General features: G+C 31.6%; 1 protein-coding gene across 1 annotated transcript in view; it reads right to left on the bottom strand.

The window, feature by feature from the left end:
* The window catches only part of LOC145284021 (uncharacterized), a 70,280-nt gene that overhangs the window by 22,873 nt on the left and 25,515 nt on the right, over window positions 1-21,892 (bottom strand). Inside the window, exons 6-10 of the mRNA XM_080133110.1 lie at window positions 13,257-13,313; window positions 12,598-12,654; window positions 8,632-8,688; window positions 6,714-6,749; window positions 4,722-4,799 (exon numbers count right to left, since the gene is read on the bottom strand). Coding sequence (XP_079989236.1) covers window positions 4,722-4,799; window positions 6,714-6,722 — 87 coding nt within the window. The 5' untranslated portion in view covers window positions 6,723-6,749; window positions 8,632-8,688; window positions 12,598-12,654; window positions 13,257-13,313. The remainder of the gene's footprint in view (window positions 1-4,721; window positions 4,800-6,713; window positions 6,750-8,631; window positions 8,689-12,597; window positions 12,655-13,256; window positions 13,314-21,892) is intronic.

The raw sequence follows: 21,892 nt of genomic DNA, 5'->3' as shown, positions 1-21,892 counted from the left end.
TTTGTTAATGTTGTTTTGTTTGTACTGGAGAAGACGGGATCTGTCAATTTTATAAGTTTTTTTATGGCTTGTTTAATATACTTAATGGGATATTGATTATTGATGAATTTTTGCGTAAGCTTTGTGGTATGGTGTATGTAGTCTAGGGGGTCGGAGCAGATGCGTTTTATTCGTATGCATGAACTGTAAATGATATATTTTTTTTAGGTTTAATGGATGGTTGCTATAGAAATTGAGGAATTGAGTGGGTTTAATATAGAGGGACGTAGATAGTCTATTGTTATGGGATATGATAGTGACGCCTAAGAATGGGATGGAGTTGTATGAGTGTTCCATGGTAAATTTTATATTGTTATTGTGAATTATTGATGTATTCGTGGAAATTCTTTAGGTTGGTTAGTCCATGTGGCCATATGAAAAAAATATCATCAATATATCGGCAATAATGGGACGGTTTGAGGGGGAAGCTTTCAAGTTTGGTTTCTAGCATATGCATAAAAATGTTGGCATAGCTAGGGGCCATTTTAGTGCCCATGGCGGTTCCTTTTATTTGAAGATAATTTTGATTGTTAAATTTAAAATTGTTATGTGTGATGATGAAGTATATAAGCTTACAAATGCCTTCTATTTTGTCGTTGGGGAAATTATTGTGAATGAGGAATGTTCTACAGGCTTCTACTCCCTCGTCATGAGAGATGTTAGTGTATAGAGCTGATACGTCTAATGTGACTAAAATAATTTCTTGTGAAAAATTGTCAATTTGTCCAATAGTGTTGAGGAAATGTGTGGTGTCCTTAATATAGCTAGGGATGTTGGGTAATAAGGGGGTTGGAGTTTTATCTATATATCCAGAGATATATTCTGTTAGGGTGCCAACACCTGATATTATGGGTCTACCAGGGGGTGAGATGTTAAGAGATTTCGCTAGTTCATAAATATTGTCAGGGTTGAGGGCCAAAGTTTGAGGTGTAGCGGTGGTAGTGTCCGTCTTTGTTATGAGTTTGTGAAGTTTGTGCAGTTTAGGAGTAGGGTAAAAGTTAGCTGCTTTAAGATTTGTGGGAATGAGGGAAGTAATTATCTGGGAGATACAAGGAGTAAGATTTTTGATAAGATTCGTGAGTTCTATTTTATAGATGAATGTTGGGTCTTCCGGGGGTGTTTTGCAGAAATTTGTGTCTTTGAGTTGGGTTTCCGCTTCCTCAATATATTTAACGGTGTCCATGATGGTTATGGCTCGTCCTTTGTCTGCTGATTTGATTGTGATATTATAATTATTTTTTAGGGTGTGAATAGCTTGTCGTTCTTGAAGAGAAAGGTTTTGGTTTTTGTTGAGAGATGTTCTTTATTGTGAAGAAATTCATCTAGATGTATTCTAGCTGTTTTAGCATATTGATCTATGTCCAGGTTTCGTCCACTGGCTGGAGTCCACATAATAAGAGTCGTTAGGTTTTTCGAATTGCTTAGTATGCTTAGTATACATATATATATATATATATATATATATATATATATATATATATATATGTATATATATATATATATGTATATATATATATATGTATATATATATATATATATATCATATCTATCTCTCTCTCTCTCTCTCTCTCTCTCTCTCTCTCTATATATATATATATATATATATATATATATATATATATATATATATATATACTAGCATGGGTGCCCGGCGTTGCCCGGGTGTTTGGAGGTGTATGCTGAGCAAAAAAAAAGGGGGTAATTTTTTAAACTTTGACCCCTATTATGACCCCTGAAAATTTATTGTTTTGGGCTCAAATCAAATTATTAAGTTAGATCCATGTCCACGGAAGCTATATCTAAAATTTAAAGTGTGTAGACCCAAAATTGTCGGAGAAGTTTGGTAGAGTTCTCAAAGCTCAAATCGTTGAACTTTGACCCCTTAATCGCCAAATTTCTGGCTAAAAACCGATCACATAGATTTTTCCAAATCTCAGTACCCTGTATATCAAATTTCGAGTCTGTAGACTAAAAATTGACAGAGTTATTTCGTAGGGAAATGTACACAGACACACACACATACACACACACACACTTTCACTTTTATAGATATATAGATTTAAAATTTGAGTCTGACAGAATGACAAAATTATATTGCAAACCGATATATTAAACAAACGAACTTCAAAGAGACAAATGAACACATAAGTAAAAACAATTTGTATTAGAAAACATTTATTATTCCACGTCTTTTTTTACAGACCTGACGACTGAGGTTCGCTCTTAATAAAAATTGTTTTTTATAGTCTTAATTTTGACTTCCTTTTTCATAAAAAACTAAAAAAAAAAATCAAGAAAGAAAAGAAATTTAATTTTATTTTTTCATTAATTTCTTTCTGTGCAAAGCAATTCTTTCAAACTTACTCTGTTTCCAAAATGTTTTTATTTTATTCCCCTCCCCCTTCATTCATTTTCCTCCGCATCCTGGCAAGATTACTGTACACATAGATTCGAAAAAATAGTCAAAAACAAATATATAAATAAATGTTATCAAAGGCAAGATAAGTTACTTTTCTACCTAACTGGATATCTTTTTTGTGTTTTTATTCAATGTAATATATTTATTCAGCTCGAAAAACATACAGTGTTTACCGATGTGTTGGAAAATTCAAGATGGCGTCTCACACCCTCTTTAACACCGTAAGTTTGGGAAAAGGTGTTATAAATAAAAAACTATACAAAATACTATTAAAAACCCGCCGAATATATGTCAACCTATGTCACGGTAACATATATTGAGCGAGTTTTTAACAGTATTTTAACAGGGCACATCGTAAAAACTGACCCATTAATTTTCCTGAAGTAAAAACTATATAGTTTTTAAACTTTTAAAACTGTACATTATAAAAAGAAAACTGTTCGAGTGATTTTTTTTTTTTTTTTTTACATGGGTGTCACCACTTATCAAGGCCCAGAGGCCACTCAAGGATAAGGGTTAATAGGTATACATTAGTCATTGTGATTTTAGCATAGTAAACAGTGGGAATTTTGTAACTTGGATTACTTGAAAAAGAAAACTGTTCGAATGATTGAAAATGAAAACAAAATAACAATGTAAATATATTGATAAGAAAAAAACAAAAACAAACGAAGTTTCCGTTTCAGGAACCCGAGTTTAATTTTATGTCGTAATCATTCAACTCGTTAGCGGTTTTATTCAGCGATTAGGGATAACCATACGACATATCTAATTACCAAAGCGATTTTTTTTTAATTTTTTTTTTTTTATTAAAACTAAACCTGTTTAGTTTTAATGAACCAATTTTTTTAAAGCCAACACTTTAGTTATTTTGAGAGCGTGCAACTGCACCCGAAAGGTTGATTAGGAAACTCCAAATCCTTTTATGACTCGGAAAAAAAAGGGCTTTTTATCGGCTTAAATGATAAACTAATGTATTTCCTGGTTTACAGGTATTCTTGCTAAATTTCTTCGAAAGAATTGACATAAACAATACTTCAACTAAATACGTATATGTCATGCAATAATGACTTTTATTTCTTCTGACTTTTCCTAAACTAAACATAAAACATCGGTTAGGGTTAGTTTAACATTCTGTAAAAGTACCTTCCGTTTTTTTTTTGTTTTTTTTTGTACTTCTGCAGAGAAGGTAAAAAAACGATAAAAACTGGATATATTTTTCGTGTTTTTATTCAATTTAACATGTTTATTCAGCTCGAAAAGAATACAGTGTTTACCGATGTGTTGGAAAATTCAAGATGGCGTCTCACACATTCTTTAACACCGTAAGTTTGGGAAAAGGTGTTATAAATAAAAAACTATACAAAATACTATTAAAAACCCGCCGAATATATGTCAACCTATGTCACGGTAACATATATTGAGCGAGTTTTTAACAGTATCTTAACCGGTTTTTATTTATTACACCTTTTTTCAAACTTACCGTGTTAAAGAGAGAATCGGCCGCCATCTTGAATTTTCCAATACGTCGGTAAACACTGTATGCTTTTCGAGCTGAATAAACATGTTAAATTGAATAAAAACACGAAAAATTTGCCTTTGATAACATTTATTTGTTATATATTTGTTTTTTGGCAACTTAATCGAATCTATGTGTACAGTAATACAAACCCGAAATGAATTTAAGACCACGAGTGAAATGAGAAAATGAAGAAAATCACATTTACTGTGTGTGTTTACTGTTTATGTAAGTCAGCGGGTTTGGTTGCCATAACAACGTGACGGTAGTGAACGTGTGTGTGTGCGTGTGTGCGCGTATTTCGTGTAGTTTAGTTTCGTATAATAGTTTCGTATTTTTTTAATTTGTAAATAACAAGTTATTAAAAAATTAAACCCTTCCAAGATGGACAATAAATAAAGCCATAATATTTTATGGTAAAGGTAAGCGCGTAGAAACGATTGTTTTTTAGGAGATGTGATTATTGGATTAACCAATCAGAAATCGTCTGTGGCACACACATCTCTGTTTTTATAGATAGATATATAGATAGATAGATAGATAGAAGATATAGATAGATAGATAGATAGATATATCATATCTATCTCTCTCTCTCTCTCTCTCTCTCTCTCTATATATATATATATATATATATATATATATGTGTGTGTGTGTGTGTGTGTGTGTGTGTGTGTGTGCAAAAGGCATCTTAAAAGTTCTTCACTTCAAAGAAAATGGAATTTAAAAAAATGTACAGCTACTCACAAGATTCTCTCTAAAGCACAGTTTCTTACATAATACTGACTCGCCACCCTCTGTTGTATGCCTTTTCCTTTTTTTTACCTGACGAAATTAGAAATGAGAAAAAAAATTGTTTCAGATTTTTTATAGATATTGTCTTTAAAATGATTTCTGGTCTGTATTTTTATTTTTCTCAAGAAAAACTGGAAGAAAGAAAACTTTTGAAACAAAACTATATTTCTGGAGTCATGTTTCTATCTACTGAAAACTCTTTATTTTAAAAGCCATTTTTTTTTTACATAGGCGTCATAGTTTTTCTATATACCTGTCCAGCAATGGCGGATTGAAATTTTATAGAAATTTAATACCTTGACTTTTTATTGGCTTACATTTATTATAGAACTTAATGCTCTTACATTATGATAAGTGGATACTATTATTACTACTATATATATATATATATATATATTATATATACATACTAGCAGTTCAGTATCGCTTTGCTCAGACCCAATATACTGTTCATAACTTGCCCTATGTGTGAATACCCTTTATGCAAAATTTCAAATGTTTAGACCAAAAATTGTCTGAGTAATTTGGTAGAGACCGTAGAGGTAAATTCTTTAAAAATTTGACCCCAATTTTAACCCTTCACATTTATTGTTTTGGTCTCAAATCAAAATAAAACGTTTTACCTATGTCCAACTTATCTACATCTACAATTGCCAGTGTTTAGACCCAAAATTGGCAGAGGAGTTTCGTAGAATCTGTAAAGGTCAACTCTTTCAACGTTGACTTCTGGCAGCGAAACTTTCGCCCTAAAACAGATAAAAATTCCTGCTGCATGCCTAAATACCCTTTATGTTAAATTTCAAATGTTAAAACCAGAAATTGTCTTTATATATATATATTTTACAGTGTATACAGATTATTTTATATATATAAAGTTTAACAAAAGAAGAACCATATAGCTTCACTTTTACCAATTGTCAAAAAATTTATAAAATATGTCCAAATTTGCCTACATTTCTATACATAGTGTCTTAGCAAACCAGCTTTAGTTCAGCTACCTTGGGATAAATTTTGCTCCGTTTTTTTTTGTTGCTTAGTTGTCTCCTCTGTGGCCTTGTCAGTCTAGTAATATATGTATATATATATATATATATATATATATATATATATATATATATATATATATATATATAAAATTTTAACCAAAAATTGGATACTTTGCAGGCACAAATAATTGACTGTGCACTAATCTATATAATTTTAACCAAATTCTGGTCAATAGTTGCAAGAGATTTTGAACTCATAAATTAGTCTCAAAAAGTGGTATATTCATCTATATGTATACATAGATAGATTATATCTATTCTGGTAGCAAAATCGAATATTGAAATGCTCATATTTTGGGATTCATGGGATGAAACTACATAAAAATTTGCAAGAATTTTTATTATTATAATCTTATTTTATTTATTTATAGTTAACATTTTATGATAATTAGTAAAAGAGAACCATGTAGGTTCACTTTTACCAATTGTCATAAAATTTACAAAATATGCCCAAATTTGCCTATACTTATATATATATAGTGTCCAAGCAAGCCAGCTTTAGTTTAGCTGCTTTGGGATAAATTTTGCTTGTTTTTTAGTTGCTTCTCTTGTAGCCTAGCCAAGCCAGTAATATATATATATATATATATATATATATATATATATATATATATATATATATATATATATATATAGATAGATAGATAGATAGATGGATAGATCGATCGATCGATCGATAGATAGATAAAGTTTACTAAAAATTGCGTACTTTGCAGGCACAAATAATTGACTGTGCACTAATCTCTTTAAAAATGTATTATTAAAATAACTCAAAGTTACAGACATTATTGAATGCCTACATTTATCTTTTTATTATTTTTATTATTATTAATTTTTATAGATAAAAGATTAAGAACAAATTCTGTATAAAAAGATTATAATATGATCAATTATTTACAGGGGGCATCACCTGACAGTCACTAGTTGATGGCTCCTAAGAAACGTGGAAAAAAGGTAAAAAAAATTTTCATTACCAATCGTGAAAGTTCTGATGTTTTTTTTAATTTGTTTTCAAAAAGAAAAAAAAGAATTTTATTATAGTTGAGAATATTAGTATTTGAACGAAACAACATGTCATGTTATGATTCCCTACAAGGATTAAACGCGGAAAACTTTGTATAACTTAATTATTCTATAATACTTTCACGACTTGCCATATATATATATATATATATATATATATATATTATTTAATCTATTTATTTAACCTATTTTTATTTTCCTTAAAAATAATAAAACTATTAGAAAGAAAAAATTTAGAGCAAAACTGTATTTCTTGAGTCATGCTTCTATGTACTGAAAACTCTTATTTTAAAGGCCAATTTGTTTTTCTATATACTTTTCCAGTCATGGCGGATTGAAATAGAATGAATATTCGATTTAAAAATTAGTGCATGAATGTTCCTCAGCTCATTCAGGCTTGGACCAGATGATGGCTATTGACACAAATAGAATAAGAGGCTAAAAAACATTTCATTACCAATCGTTAAATGTTAAACAATTTTTTTTAGTAAATTATTAGAATTTAAACTACACGTTATATTTGCATTAGATAGTGTTTAAGATTAAAAATTCGATTATTATAATCTAATATTTTGATTTGAACGTTGCCTCGTGGTTTGTTTGCTATCATGGCTTTTGTAAGCTGCGACGTTGTCTGTAGAAATAATTATATATTCTCTTATATTTTGAAAATCTCTTTTGCTGATTGCTCGCTATGTAAGCTTGTCATGATGGTATCATCCTGGCAAGTATAAAATTCCATTTTGTGAAACTTCAGCTTTGGTTAAGCTAGTTGCGATGACTGTCCCTCATTCGAGACGAAGTAGGTTCTTTTCATTGTTGGATTTTTCCGCAGTTTGCTTGATCTGTAATAGTTGGCAGACGTTCTTGTTTGTGTGGAATGTTTGCTCAGTAGGTAGAGTGCTGGTATACAAGAGGTTTCGAATTCGAATCCAGTTCGGATGTGTTTAATTGATGAGCCCAAATGAGGGCAAAACTTGAGTCTTTAACCTCCGGTTTGTTCGCTGTCATGGCTCTTTCTGTAGAAATAGTCATATATATATATATATATATATATATATATATATATATATATATATATATATATATATTCATGTATATGAAACATTTCATGTACTCTCAACAGGTAGTGTGCAACATATATGAACTAATTTCTCTACCCACCAAAGCCATCATAATTTTAAGAAAAATGAATTCACTATTAGAAGATGATTCATTACAATTTCCAAATTAACGCATAAATACATTGTCTTGGTTAGTTATTAGGCAATGCTTGCTTCAACAGAAAATACGTCAATACTGTGTTTCTTTTCCCACCACAGCCACCACCGACACTATAATTTGTGCGCCAAATCACATAATTTCTAGAACAGGACTCAGCCGATTTTCTAAATGAATAAGTAAATATTTCAGCACGGTCCGTATTCCGTATGTCAGTTTATTATTTAATAAATTGTTAGGTGAAAATACAGAATAGTTTTAAAAAATACCTTCTTCTCCCCATATTCAAAATAACTTTCTAAGCATTAATATTATTATTTCAGTATGGTCTGTATTCCGTATGTCAGTTTTTTATTTACAAAATAGTAAGGTGAAAGTACAGAATAGTTTTAAATAATACCTTCTTTACCAAAAATTGCATACAAATTATTGACGTACACGATGTATTACTAAAATAAATCAAACAGAGACATTATTTAATGCCTACATTTATCTATATTATTATTAATTTTTATTGATAAAAGGTTAAGAACAAACTCCATAAAAAGGTGATAATATGATCAATAACTTACAATACATTCCTGATTGAACGGAAGCGGTATCGCCTGATCCTGGCTAGTTGATGGCTCCTAAGAAATGTTGAAAAAATGTCAAAAAAATTTTTTTCGTTACATATCGTTAAAGTTCTGATGTTTTTTTTTTTAACTTGGTAACCAAAACAAAAAAAAAAGAAAAAAAGAATTTTATTTTAGTTGAAAATATTAGTATTTCAACGAAACACCATGTCATTTTATGATTCCCTACGCGGAAAATTTTATAGCTACAAAACCTTTTTATAACTTAATTGTTCTAAAATACTTTCATGACTTGCCATATATATATATATATATATATATATATATATATATATATATATATATATATATATATATATATATATATATACATATATATATATATATATATATATATATATATATATAACTACTTCATTTACTCACATAAACCTAATATACGAAAGTATAGATTTATGCGTAAACTTTACGTATTTACTTCAAAAGTGCTCAATACGTAGGTAGAGCTAGTTAGTAATTTATAAAATATATATGGCGATTAAGCTACACTGAATATTCTGCGTTTCATCCACCATAGGATTCGTCAGGCTTATATAAGCCTGACGAATCCTATGGTGGATGAAAACCAGAATATTCAGTGTAGCTTAATCGCCATATATATTTTATAAATTACTATATATATATATATATATATATATATATATACATATATATATGAAACATTTCATGTACTCTCAAAAGGTAGTGTACAGTGTACAACATATATGAACTAATTTCTCTTCCAACCAAAGCCATCATAATTTTAAGAAAAATGAATTCACTATTAGAAGATGAATCATTACAATTTCCAAATAAATACATAGTCTTGGTTAGTTATTAGGCAACGCTTGCTTCAACAGAATATTCGTCATTACTGTGTTTCTTTTCCCACTACAGCCACTACCGACACTATAATTTCAAGCGAAATAATATTTCTAGAATAGGACTCAGCAGATATTTTAAATACATATGTAAACATTATTTCAGCATGGTCTGTATACCGAATGTCAATTTATTATTTATTAAATTGTTAGGAAAAAATACAAAATAGTTTTAAAAAATACCTTCTTCTCCCTATATTAAGACTAACTTTCTAAACATTAACGTTATTATTTCAGTAAGATCTGTATTCCATATTGCCAACATTTCGGAAATTGACACCACCTTCTAAATTTAAACAATTGACACAAAACAAAACTTGATTCGAAATATTAATCATACATTATACCACCCCCTTTTTGGAAATAGTGTACGATTATAAATATCTCCAGTATCAAATAATCTTTATACACTGTAAAATTTACTTGATGTATTAAAACCAAAAAAGGGGAGATATAACATGAAAAATATTTAGAATCAAGTCTCCCCTTGCTGTTATTTCAGATCTTTTGAAACCATGGCGGCAAGTTTTAGTCCCTCCTCTATCAAGGCCAGAGGTTTTGAAGAAATATCAGATATTTTTGATATTCATATATATATATATATATATATATATATATATATATATATATATATATATATATATATGTATATATATATATGTATATATATATATAAGCAATATATATATATATATATATATATATATATATATATATATATATGCACACATCCCTTCAAAAACAGACCCCCAAAGAGGTGGCCATAAAGTGGATGGTCATTTTATGTTAGTTAATATAGAAAAGTGATCCCCGATTTTTGAAACAAGAACGTGTCACCCTCAGGGCAAATGTGACCTTTCAATTGTTCAATTCTGATCAATAGTTACAAGAGATTTTGAACTTATTAAATTGTCTCAAAAAGTGGTATATCCATTTATATGTATACATATAGATAGATATATCTATACAGTTAGCCAAATCAAATATTGAAATGTACATATTTTGGGTTTTATGTGAAGAAACTACATGAAAATTTGCAAGCATTTTTAAAATTATAATTTTATTCTATGGTTAACATTTTATGATAATCAGCAAAAGAGAACCATATAGGTTCACTTTTACCAATTGTCATAAAATTTATAAAATATGCCCAAATTTGCCTACACTCATATATATAGTGTCCAAGCTAACCAGCGTTAGTTTATCTGCTTTGAGATAAATTTTGCTTGCTTTTTTTTCTTAGTTTTCTCCCTTGTGGCCTTGCAAGGTTAGAAATATATATATATATATATATATATATATATATATATATATATATATATATATATATATATATACTAGCATTTAAGCCCGGCGTTACCCAGGTGGTTGGATGTGTATGTTGAGCAAAGTGGTAGTAGGAAGGCAGGCTGGAACCCATACCGCGAAGGAGGAAAAGAACAGAGAAAAAAAAACCTGACGTCTTTGCTGTTACGACCACCACGAAACCTGAAGTAACTTACGTTTAAATTAAGGCTAGACAATCGAAAGGACAGGATAAAATTCAAAAATATCGGCCAAAAAGGCGCCCCCACATGTTGAAAAGAGCTCAGTTGAAGGTGAAGATATTAATGTTTTCAGCCAATTTTTCGATATTTGTCGTTTGAAAGGTCGATCTTCATAACGATACTGATCTTGGAAAATCCGTCGCCACTGTTGAAAGTCTTAGGCAAACATGCAAACATGCAAACATATATTTATATATTGGTAGCTAAAACTTTTCGACCCAAACCGATTAAAAGCTTACCCTATCTCTGAATACCCTTTATGTAAAATTTCAAATGTTTAGATCAGAAATTTTCTGAGTAATTTGGAAGAGATTGCAGAGGTCAATTTATTTTTTTTAACTTTGACCCCTATTATGACCCAACATTTATTTTAACATATAGTTTTTTTTTTTAAAAAGTCTCCTTATCAGAAAAAATATTGGATTTTTTTATTTTTATATATGTAAAAGACACATATGTGGGGTGGGATTTTGCGGCTTGTTGGGTTTGTCGGGGGTATTTACGTCGAGGGGGTACAAGTGCTTGCAGTTCGTCAGAGCATTCACCGTAAAAGTACTTGTAGAACAGGCAGAGGGATGCAACATTTCGTTGATGGGACAGAGGCTGAAGTTTAGATGCCAGTTCAAGACCTATCAGATTTGCGACTCTCTTTTGAACCTTATCTAGGAGCGAGAGACTAGTGGCAGATGCACCAGCCCAAATATGACAACAATACTCCATACATGGGCGAATGGTGGCATTATAGATGTATAGGATACTTTCGGTCGTTAATAGCTTTCTAGCACGGTAGAGAGAACCCACATTTTTCGCAGCGGTCCTTGCAATGTTCTCAATATAATTGTTCCAACTCATGTTCCTGTGAACGTTAGGCGGAGGAGTTTAAAAGATGTACTTTCAGATAAAGAGTCATTGGCCATTGTTATTGGTGGTAGGTAAGGTTTCTTGTAATTATTGAAGAAAACAAGTTTAGTCTTGGCAGCATTGAATGTGACCATCCATTTTTATCCCCATTCCACTACGGATCGGAGGTCATCCTCTAATGTTTCTGCCATTTCTTTAGATATGTGCTCATTTGTTTTCCTGTCGTGTCTGTTATAGGGTGAGGTGTCGTCAGCATATATATCCATCTCACAAACAATTTTGCCAGGGAGGTCATTTATGAATATAAGGAATAACAGAGGTCCAAGGATAGACCCCTGAGGCACTTCCGCATTTATATCATATTGTTTAGATTTATGACTGTCAAGGACAACCTGAATTTTTCTCTTATCTAAGAAGGATTTAAGTATGCTATTATATATATATATATATATATATATATATATATATATATATATACTAAAAATTGCATACTTTGCAGACACAAATTATTGACCGTGTATTATTAGAGACAGGATTTAATGCCTATATTTATCTATATTATCATTAATTTTTATTGATAAAATGTTAAGGACAAACTCTTTATGAAAGAGGTGAAAATATGATCAATTACTTACAGGATTCTTCTCGTTCGAGAGAGAGGCTAGCGCCTGAATCACACTAGTTGAAGAAGCCTAAGAAACGTGGAAAAGAAATAAAAAAACTTTTCATTACCAATCGTTACAGCTCTGATGTTTTTTTGTAACTTGGTTTCCAAAACAAAAGAATTTTATTTTAATTGAAAATATTAGTATTTGAACGAAACTCTATGTCATGTTACGATTCCCTACAACTTAACTTAATTGTTCTATAATACTTTCATGACTTTATATATATATATATATATATATATATATATATATATATATGTTCGGACATTTAAAAATAAATGTTCAATATATGTACATGGTATTTAGTAAAATGTATAATTATCCATGGGATTCACTGTGATGCAACATTTTTTTTAGTTTGTCACCGATCACCCTCTTCCTGCCTTGAGACTTTGACTTCTGGATTGTTGGCTGTCATGGCTCTTGAGAGCTGTGGAAATAATTATATCTACACACACCCACACACACACCCACACACACAGACACACACGCGGAACCATATAGGTTCACTTTTACCAATTGTCATAAAATTTATAAAATATACCAAAATTTGCCTACACTCATATATATATATATATATATATATATAAAAGATGAAAAAGGTGAAAATATGATCAATTACTTACAGGATTCTCCTCGTTCAAGAGAGAGGCTAGCGCCTGAATCACACTAGTCGAAGGCGCCTAAGAAACGTGGAAAAGAAGTATACAAAATTTTCATTACCAATTGTTAAAATTCTGATGTTATTTTTAATTTAGTTTCCAAAAAAAAAAAGAAAAGAATTTTAATTTCTTTCAAAAAATATTAGTATTTTAACGAAATACCATGTCATGTTATGATTCCCCTATCTATTTTCATGCGTTTATAACCTACAATCAACATCCAAATGGATGCTTTGACGATGATTATGGTTTTCAAAAGGCGACCAATTAAAAGATACATCTGCCTTACTATAAAATTCTAGGTTGATTTATGGTGTCTTTTACATATATAAAAAAAAAACACCCAATATTTTTTCTGATGAGACTTTAAAAAAAAAAAACTATATGTCAAAATTATTGTCCATGGCTTAATGTATATAACAATAAAAACATTGTTTTCCGAAACGATCGTACAAATTATTGACTTTGTTGTTGTTCCTTCTTATGAAACAGATTTTTAATTTTTAATTCTAATTTGAATTTTAAATTGTCAATCACATTATTAAATATTAAAGTAGCTCTAGGATATTTGCCTATCGAGTTTATTATATATCTGAATTACAACAAGCACTGTTCTTTTATTGTATTTTCATTAAATTAGTAATTTTACTACCACAATTAAATACACTCTGCTCTTTAGACTACTGTTCTAACCCCCTTATATATATATATATATATACATATATATATGTATATATGTATACATATGTATATATATATGTATATATTTATACATATGTAAATATATGTATATATTTACATATATATATATATGTATATATTTATAAATATGTATATATATGCATATATTTATTTACATATATATGTGCATATATTTATACATATGTATATATATATGTATATATATTTACATATATATATATATTTATGTATATATATTTACATATATATATGTATATATTTATACATATGTATATAGATATGTATATATATTTACATATATATATGCATATATATTTACATACATATATGTATATATATTTACATATATATACATATGTATATATATGAATATATATTTACATATATATATATTTACATATATATAAATATATATATATATATATATATATATATATGTATGTATATTTGGACATTTAAAAATAAATTTCTAATATATATATACATGGTATTTAGAAAAATGTATAATTATTTATGGGATTCACTGTGATGCAACATTTTTTTTAGTGTTTTATCATGATCATACTGTTCCTGCCTTTATCATTTTTTAACTCGACATTTTTTAACCAGACGAAATGGAAAAAAGTTCCTTTGAGTTTTTTAATAGATAGTCTTTAAAATGATATCTGGCCCCATATACTTATTTTTCTTAAAAGTAATAAAGCTATTAGAAAGAAAAAATTCAGAGCAAAACGGTATTTCTTGAGTCATGCTTCTATGTACTGAAAACTCTTATTTTAAAGGCCAATTAGTTTTTCTATGTACTTATCCAGTCATGGCGGATTGAAATAGAATGAATATTCGATTTAAAAATTAGTGCATGAATGTTCCTCGGCTCATTCAGGCTTGGACCAGATGATGGCTATTGACACAAATAGAATAAGAGGCTAAAAACATTTCATTACCAATCGTTAAACGTTAAACAATTTTTTTCATTAAATTATTAGAATTTAAACTACAAGTTTTATTTGCATTAGATAGTGTTTAAGATTAAAAATTCAATTATTATAATCTAATATTTTGATTTGAACGTTGCCTCATGGTTTGTTTGCTATCATGGCTTTTGTAAGCTGCGACGTTGTCTGTAGGAATAATTATATATTCTCTTATATTCTGAAAATCTCTTTTGCTGATTGCTCGCTATGTAAGCTTGTCATGATGGAATCATCCTGGCAAGTATAAAATTCCATTTTGTGAAACTTCAGCTTTGGTTAAGCTAGTTGCGATGACTGTCCCTCATTCGAGACGAAGTAGGTTCTTTTCATTGTTGGATTTTCTCCGCAGTTTGCTTGATCTGTGATAGTTGGCAGACTTTCTTGTTTGTGTGGAATGTTTGCTCAGTAGGTAGAGTGCTGGTATACAAGAGGTTTCGATTTCGAATCCAGTTCGGATGTGTTTAATTGATGAGCCCAAATGAGGGCAAAACTTGAGTCTTTAACCTCCGGTTTGTTCGCTGTCATGGCTCTTTCTGTAGAAATAGTCATATATATATATATATATATATATATATATATATATATATATATATATATTCATGTATATGAAACATTTCATGTACTCTCAACAGGTAGTGTGCAACATATATGAACTAATTTCTCTTCCAACCAAAGCCATCATAATTTTAAGAAAAATGAATTCACTATTAGAAGATGATTCATTACAATTTCCAAATTAACGCATAAATACATTGTCTTGGTTAGTTATTAGGCAATGCTTGCTTCAACAGAAAATACGTCAATACTGTGTTTCTTTTCCCACCACAGCCACCACCGACACTATAATTTGTGCGCCAAATCACATAATTTCTAGAACAGGACTCAGCCGATTTTCTAAATGAATAAGTAAATATTTCAGCACGGTCCGTATTCCGTATGTCAGTTTATTATTTAATAAATTGTTAGGTGAAAATACAGAATAGTTTTAAAAAATACCTTCAAAATTAACACATAAATACATTGTCTTGGTTAGTTATTATATATGCTCTCATATTCTGAAAATTTCTTTTGTTGATTGCTTTCTAAGGTAGCCTGTCGTGATGGCATAATCATGTCGAGTATAAAATTCCTTCTTCTGGGAGATCGGCTTTAGTTATAGCTGTTTGCGATGACTATGCCCCTCGTTTGAGAAGAAGTAGGTTCTTTTCATTCTTGGATTTCACTGCAGTTTGCTTGATCTGTGATAGTTGGGAGACTTTCTTGTGAGTGGCACGTTTACTCAGTTGGTAGATTGCTAACATACAAGAGGTTTCGATTTCGAATCCAGAGGTCGGATGTTTCAAAATGAGGGCAAAACTCAAGGCTTTTACTTCTGATTTGTTTGCTCTCATGAATATTTTTGTGTAAATAATCATATATATATACATATATATATATATATATATATATATATATATATATATATATATATATATATGAAACATTTAATGTATTTTCAACATGTATTGTACAACATAAACTAATTTCTCTTCCCACCATAGCCATCATAATGTTAAGAAAAATGAATTCACTATTAGAAGATGATTCATTACAATTTCTTAATAAATACATAGTCTTGGTTCAACAGAAAATTCGTCATTACTGTGTTTCTTTTCCCACTACAGCCACCACCGACACTATAATTTCAAGCGAAATAATATTTCTAGAATAGGACTCAGCAGATATTTTAAATACATATGTAAACATTATTTCGGCATGGTCTGTATACCGAATGTCAGTTTATTATTTATTAAATTGTTAGGAAAAAATACAAAATAGTTTTTAAAAATACCTTCTTCTCCCTATATTAAGAATAACTTTCTAAACATTAACGATATTATTTCAGTAAGGTCCGTATTCCATATTGCCAACATTTCGGAAATTGACACCACCTTCTAAATTTAAACAATTGACACAAAACAAAACTTGATTCGAAATATTTATCATATATTATACCACCCCTCTTTTGGAAATAGCGTACGATTGTGAATATCTGCAGTATCAAATAATTTTTATACACTGTAAAATTTACTTGATGTATTAAACCAGAAAAAGGGGAGATATAGCATGAAAAATATTTAGAATCAAGTCTCCCCTTGCTGTTATTTCAGATCATTTGAAACCATAGCGGCAAGTTTTAGTCCTCTCTCCATCAAGGCCAGAGGTTTTGAAGAAATATTAGATATTTTGTAATTACACATATCCCCTGTAAAAAGGACCCTCCAAAGAGGTGACCATAAAGTGGGTGGTCATTTTATGTAAGTTGATATAGAAAAGTGATCCCTGCTTTTTGAAACAAGAACGTGTCACCCTCAGGGCAAATGTCACATAGTTGATATTTTGTAATTACACATATCCCCTCAAAAAAGGACCCTCCAAAGAGGTGACCATAAAGTGGGTGGTCATTTTATGTTAGTTGATATAGAAAAGTGATCCCTGCTTTTTGAAACAAGAACGTGTCACCCTCAGGGCAAATGTCACATAGTTGATATTTTGTAATTACACATATCCCCTCAAAAAAGGACCCTCCAAAGAGGTGACCATAAAGTGGGTGGTCATTTTATGTTAGTTGATACAGAAAAGTGATCCCTGCTTTTTGAAACAAGAACGTGTCACCCTCAGGGCAAATGTCACATAGTTGATATTTTGTAATTACACATATCCCCTCAAAACAGGACCCTCCAAAGAGGTGACCATAAAGTGGGTGGTCATTTTATGTTAGTTGATATAGAAAAGTGATCCCTGCTTTTTGAAACAAGAACGTGTCACCCTCAGGGCAAATGTCACATAGTTGATATTTTGTAATTACACATATCCCCTCAAAAAAGAACCCTCCAAAGAGGTGACCATAAAGTGGGTGGTCATTTTATGTTAGTTGATATAGAAAAGTGATCCCTGCTTTTTGAAACAAGAACGTGTCACCCTCAGGGCAAATGTCACATAGTTGATATTTTGTAATTACACATATCCCCTCAAAAAAGGACCCTCCAAAGAGGTGACCATAAAGTGGGTGGTCATTTTATGTTAGTTGATATAGAAAAGTGATCCCTGCTTTTTGAAACAAGAACGTGTCACCCTCAGGGCAAATGTCACATAGTTGATATTTTGTAATTACACATATCCCCTCAAAAAAGGACCCTCCAAAGAGGTGACCATAAAGTGGGTGGTCATTTTATGTTAGTTGATACAGAAAAGTGATCCCTGCTTTTTGAAACAAGAACGTGTCACCCTCAGGGCAAATGTCACATAGTTGATATTTTGTAATTACACATATCCCCTCAAAAAAGGACCCTCCAAAGAGGTGACCATAAAGTGGGTGGTCATTTTATGTTAGTTGATACAGAAAAGTGATCCCTGCTTTTTGAAACAAGAACGTGTCACCCTCAGGGCAAATGTCACATAGTTGATATTTTGTAATTACACATATCCCCTCAAAACAGGACCCTCCAAAGAGGTGACCATAAAGTGGGTGGTCATTTTATGTTAGTTGATATAGAAAAGTGATCCCTGCTTTTTGAAACAAGAACGTGTCACCCTCAGGGCAAATGTCACATAGTTGATATTTTGTAATTACACATATCCCCTCAAAAAAGGACCCTCCAAAGAGGTGACCATAAAGTGGGTGGTCATTTTATGTTAGTTGATATAGAAAAGTGATCCCTGCTTTTTGAAACAAGAACGTGTCACCCTCAGGGCAAATGTCACATAGTTGATATTTTGTAATTACACATATCCCCTCAAAAAAGGACCCCCCAAAGAGGTGACCATAAAGTGGGTGGTCATTTTATGTTAGTTGATATAGAAAAGTGATCCCTGCTTTTTGAAACAAGAACGTGTCACCCTCAGGGCAAATGTCACATAGTTGATATTTTGTAATTACACATATCCCCTCAAAAAAGGACCCTCCAAAGAGGTGACCATAAAGTGGGTGGTCATTTTATGTTAGTTGATATAGAAAAGTGATCCCTGCTTTTTGAAACAAGAACGTGTCACCCTCAGGGCAAATGTCACATAGTTGATATTTTGTAATTACACATATCCCCTCAAAAAAGGACCCTCCAAAGAGGTGACCATAAAGTGGGTGGTCATTTTATGTTAGTTGATATAGAAAAGTGATCCCTGCTTTTTGAAACAAGAACGTGTCACCCTCAGGGCAAATGTCACATAGTTGATATTTTGTAATTACACATATCCCCTCAAAAAAGGACCCTCCAAAGAGGTGACCATAAAGTGGGTGGTCATTTTATGTTAGTTGATATAGAAAAGTGATCCCTGCTTTTTGAAACAAGAACGTGTCACCCTCAGGGCAAATGTCACATAGTTGATATTTTGTAATTACACATATCCCCTCAAAAAAGGACCCTCCAAAGAGGTGACCATAAAGTGGGTGGTCATTTTATGTTAGTTGATATAGAAAAGTGATCCCTGCTTTTTGAAACAAGAACGTGTCACCCTCAGGGCAAATGTCACATAGTTGATATTTTGTAATTACACATATCCCCTCAAAAAAGGACCCTCCAAAGAGGTGACCATAAAGTGGGTGGTCATTTTATGTTAGTTGATATAGAAAAGTGATCCCTGCTTTTTGAAACAAGAACGTGTCACCCTCAGGGCAAATGTCACATAGTTGATATTTTGTAATTACACATATCCCCTCAAAAAAGGACCCTCCAAAGAGGTGACCATAAAGTGGGTGGTCATTTTATGTTAGTTGATATAGAAAAGTGATCCCTGCTTTTTGAAACAAGAACGTGTCACCCTCAGGGCAAATGTCACATAGTTGATATTTTGTAATTACACATATCCCCTCAAAAAAGGACCCTCCAAAGAGGTGACCATAAAGTGGGTGGTCATTTTATGTTAGTTGATATAGAAAAGTGATCCCTGCTTTTTGAAACAAGAACGTGTCACCCTCAGGGCAAATGTCACATAGTTGATATTTTGTAATTACACATATCCCCTCAAAAAAGGACCCTCCAAAGAGGTGACCATAAAGTGGGTGGTCATTTTATGTTAGTTGATATAGAAAAGTGATCCCTGCTTTTTGAAACAAGAACGTGTCACCCTCAGGGCAAATGTCACATAGTTGATATTTTGTAATTACACATATCCCCTCAAAACAGGACCCTCCAAAGAGGTGACCATAAAGTGGGTGGTCATTTTATGTTAGTTGATATAGAAAAGTGATCCCTGCTTTTTGAAACAAGAACGTGTCACCCTCAGGGCAAATGTCACATAGTTGATATTTTGTAATTACACATATCCCCTCAAAAAAGGACCCTCCAAAGAGGTGACCATAAAGTGGGTGGTCATTTTATGTTAGTTGATATAGAAAAGTGATCCCTGCTTTTTGAAACAAGAACGTGTCACCCTCAGGGCAAATGTCACATAGTTGATATTTTGTAATTACACATATCCCCTCAAAAAAGGACCCTCCAAAGAGGTGACCATAAAGTGGGTGGTCATTTTATGTTAGTTGATATAGAAAAGTGATCCCTGCTTTTTGAAACAAGAACGTGTCACCCTCAGGGCAAATGTAACATAGTTGATATTTTGTAATTACACATATCCCCTCAAAAAAGGACCCTCCAAAGAGGTGACCATAAAGTGGGTGGTCATTTTATGTTAGTTGATATAGAAAAGTGATCCCTGCTTTTTGAAACAAGAACGTGTCACCCTCAGGGCAAATGTAACATAGTTGATATTTTGTAATTACACATATCCCCTCAAAAAAGGACCCTCCAAAGAGGTGACCATAAAGTGGGTGGTCATTTTATGTTAGTTGATATAGAAAAGTGATCCCTGCTTTTTGAAACAAGAACGTGTCACCCTCAGGGCAAACGTAACATAGTTGATATTTTGTAATTACACATATCCCCTCAAAAAAGGACCCTCCAAAGAGGTGACCATAAAGTGGGTGGTCATTTTATGTTAGTTGATATAGAAAAGTGATCCCTGCCTTTTGAAACAAGAACGTGTCACCCTCAGGGCAAATGTCACATAGTTGATATTTTGTAATTACACATATCCCCTCAAAAAAGGACCCTCCAAAGAGGTGACCATAAAGTGGGTGGTCATTTTATGTTAGTTGATATAGAAAAGTGATCCCTGCTTTTTGAAACAAGAACGTGTCACCCTCAGGGCAAATGTCACATAGTTGATATTTTGTAATTACACATATCCCCTCAAAAAAGGACCCTCCAAAGAGGTGACCATAAAGTGGGTGGTCATTTTATGTTAGTTGATATAGAAAAGTGATCCCTGCTTTTTGAAACAAGAACGTGTCACCCTCAGGGCAAATGTCACATAGTTGATATTTTGTAATTACACATATCCCCTCAAAAAAGGACCCTCCAAAGAGGTGACCATAAAGTGGGTGGTCATTTTATGTTAGTTGATATAGAAAAGTGATCCCTGCTTTTTGAAACAAGAACGTGTCACCCTCAGGGCAAATGTAACATAGTTGATATTTTGTAATTACACATATCCCCTCAAAAAAGGACCCTCCAAAGAGGTGACCATAAAGTGGGTGGTCATTTTATGTTAGTTGATATAGAAAAGTGATCCCTGCTTTTTGAAACAAGAACGTGTCACCCTCAGGGCAAATGTAACATAGTTGATATTTTGTAATTACACATATCCCCTCAAAAAAGGACCCTCCAAAGAGGTGACCATAAAGTGGGTGGTCATTTTATGTTAGTTGATATAGAAAAGTGATCCCTGCTTTTTGAAACAAGAACGTGTCACCCTCAGGGCAAATGTCACATAGTTGATATTTTGTAATTACACATATCCCCTCAAAAAAGGACCCTCCAAAGAGGTGACCATAAAGTGGGTGGTCATTTTATGTTAGTTGATATAGAAAAGTGATCCCTGCTTTTTGAA

This window comes from Euprymna scolopes, chromosome 8 (genome assembly GCF_053919585.1).
Source record: "Euprymna scolopes isolate OS-2025 chromosome 8, ASM5391958v1, whole genome shotgun sequence".
NCBI lineage: Eukaryota > Metazoa > Mollusca > Cephalopoda > Sepiida > Sepiolidae > Euprymna > Euprymna scolopes.
The sequence above is the reverse complement of the archived record's forward strand: the minus strand, read 5'-3'. Positions and strand labels throughout refer to the sequence as shown.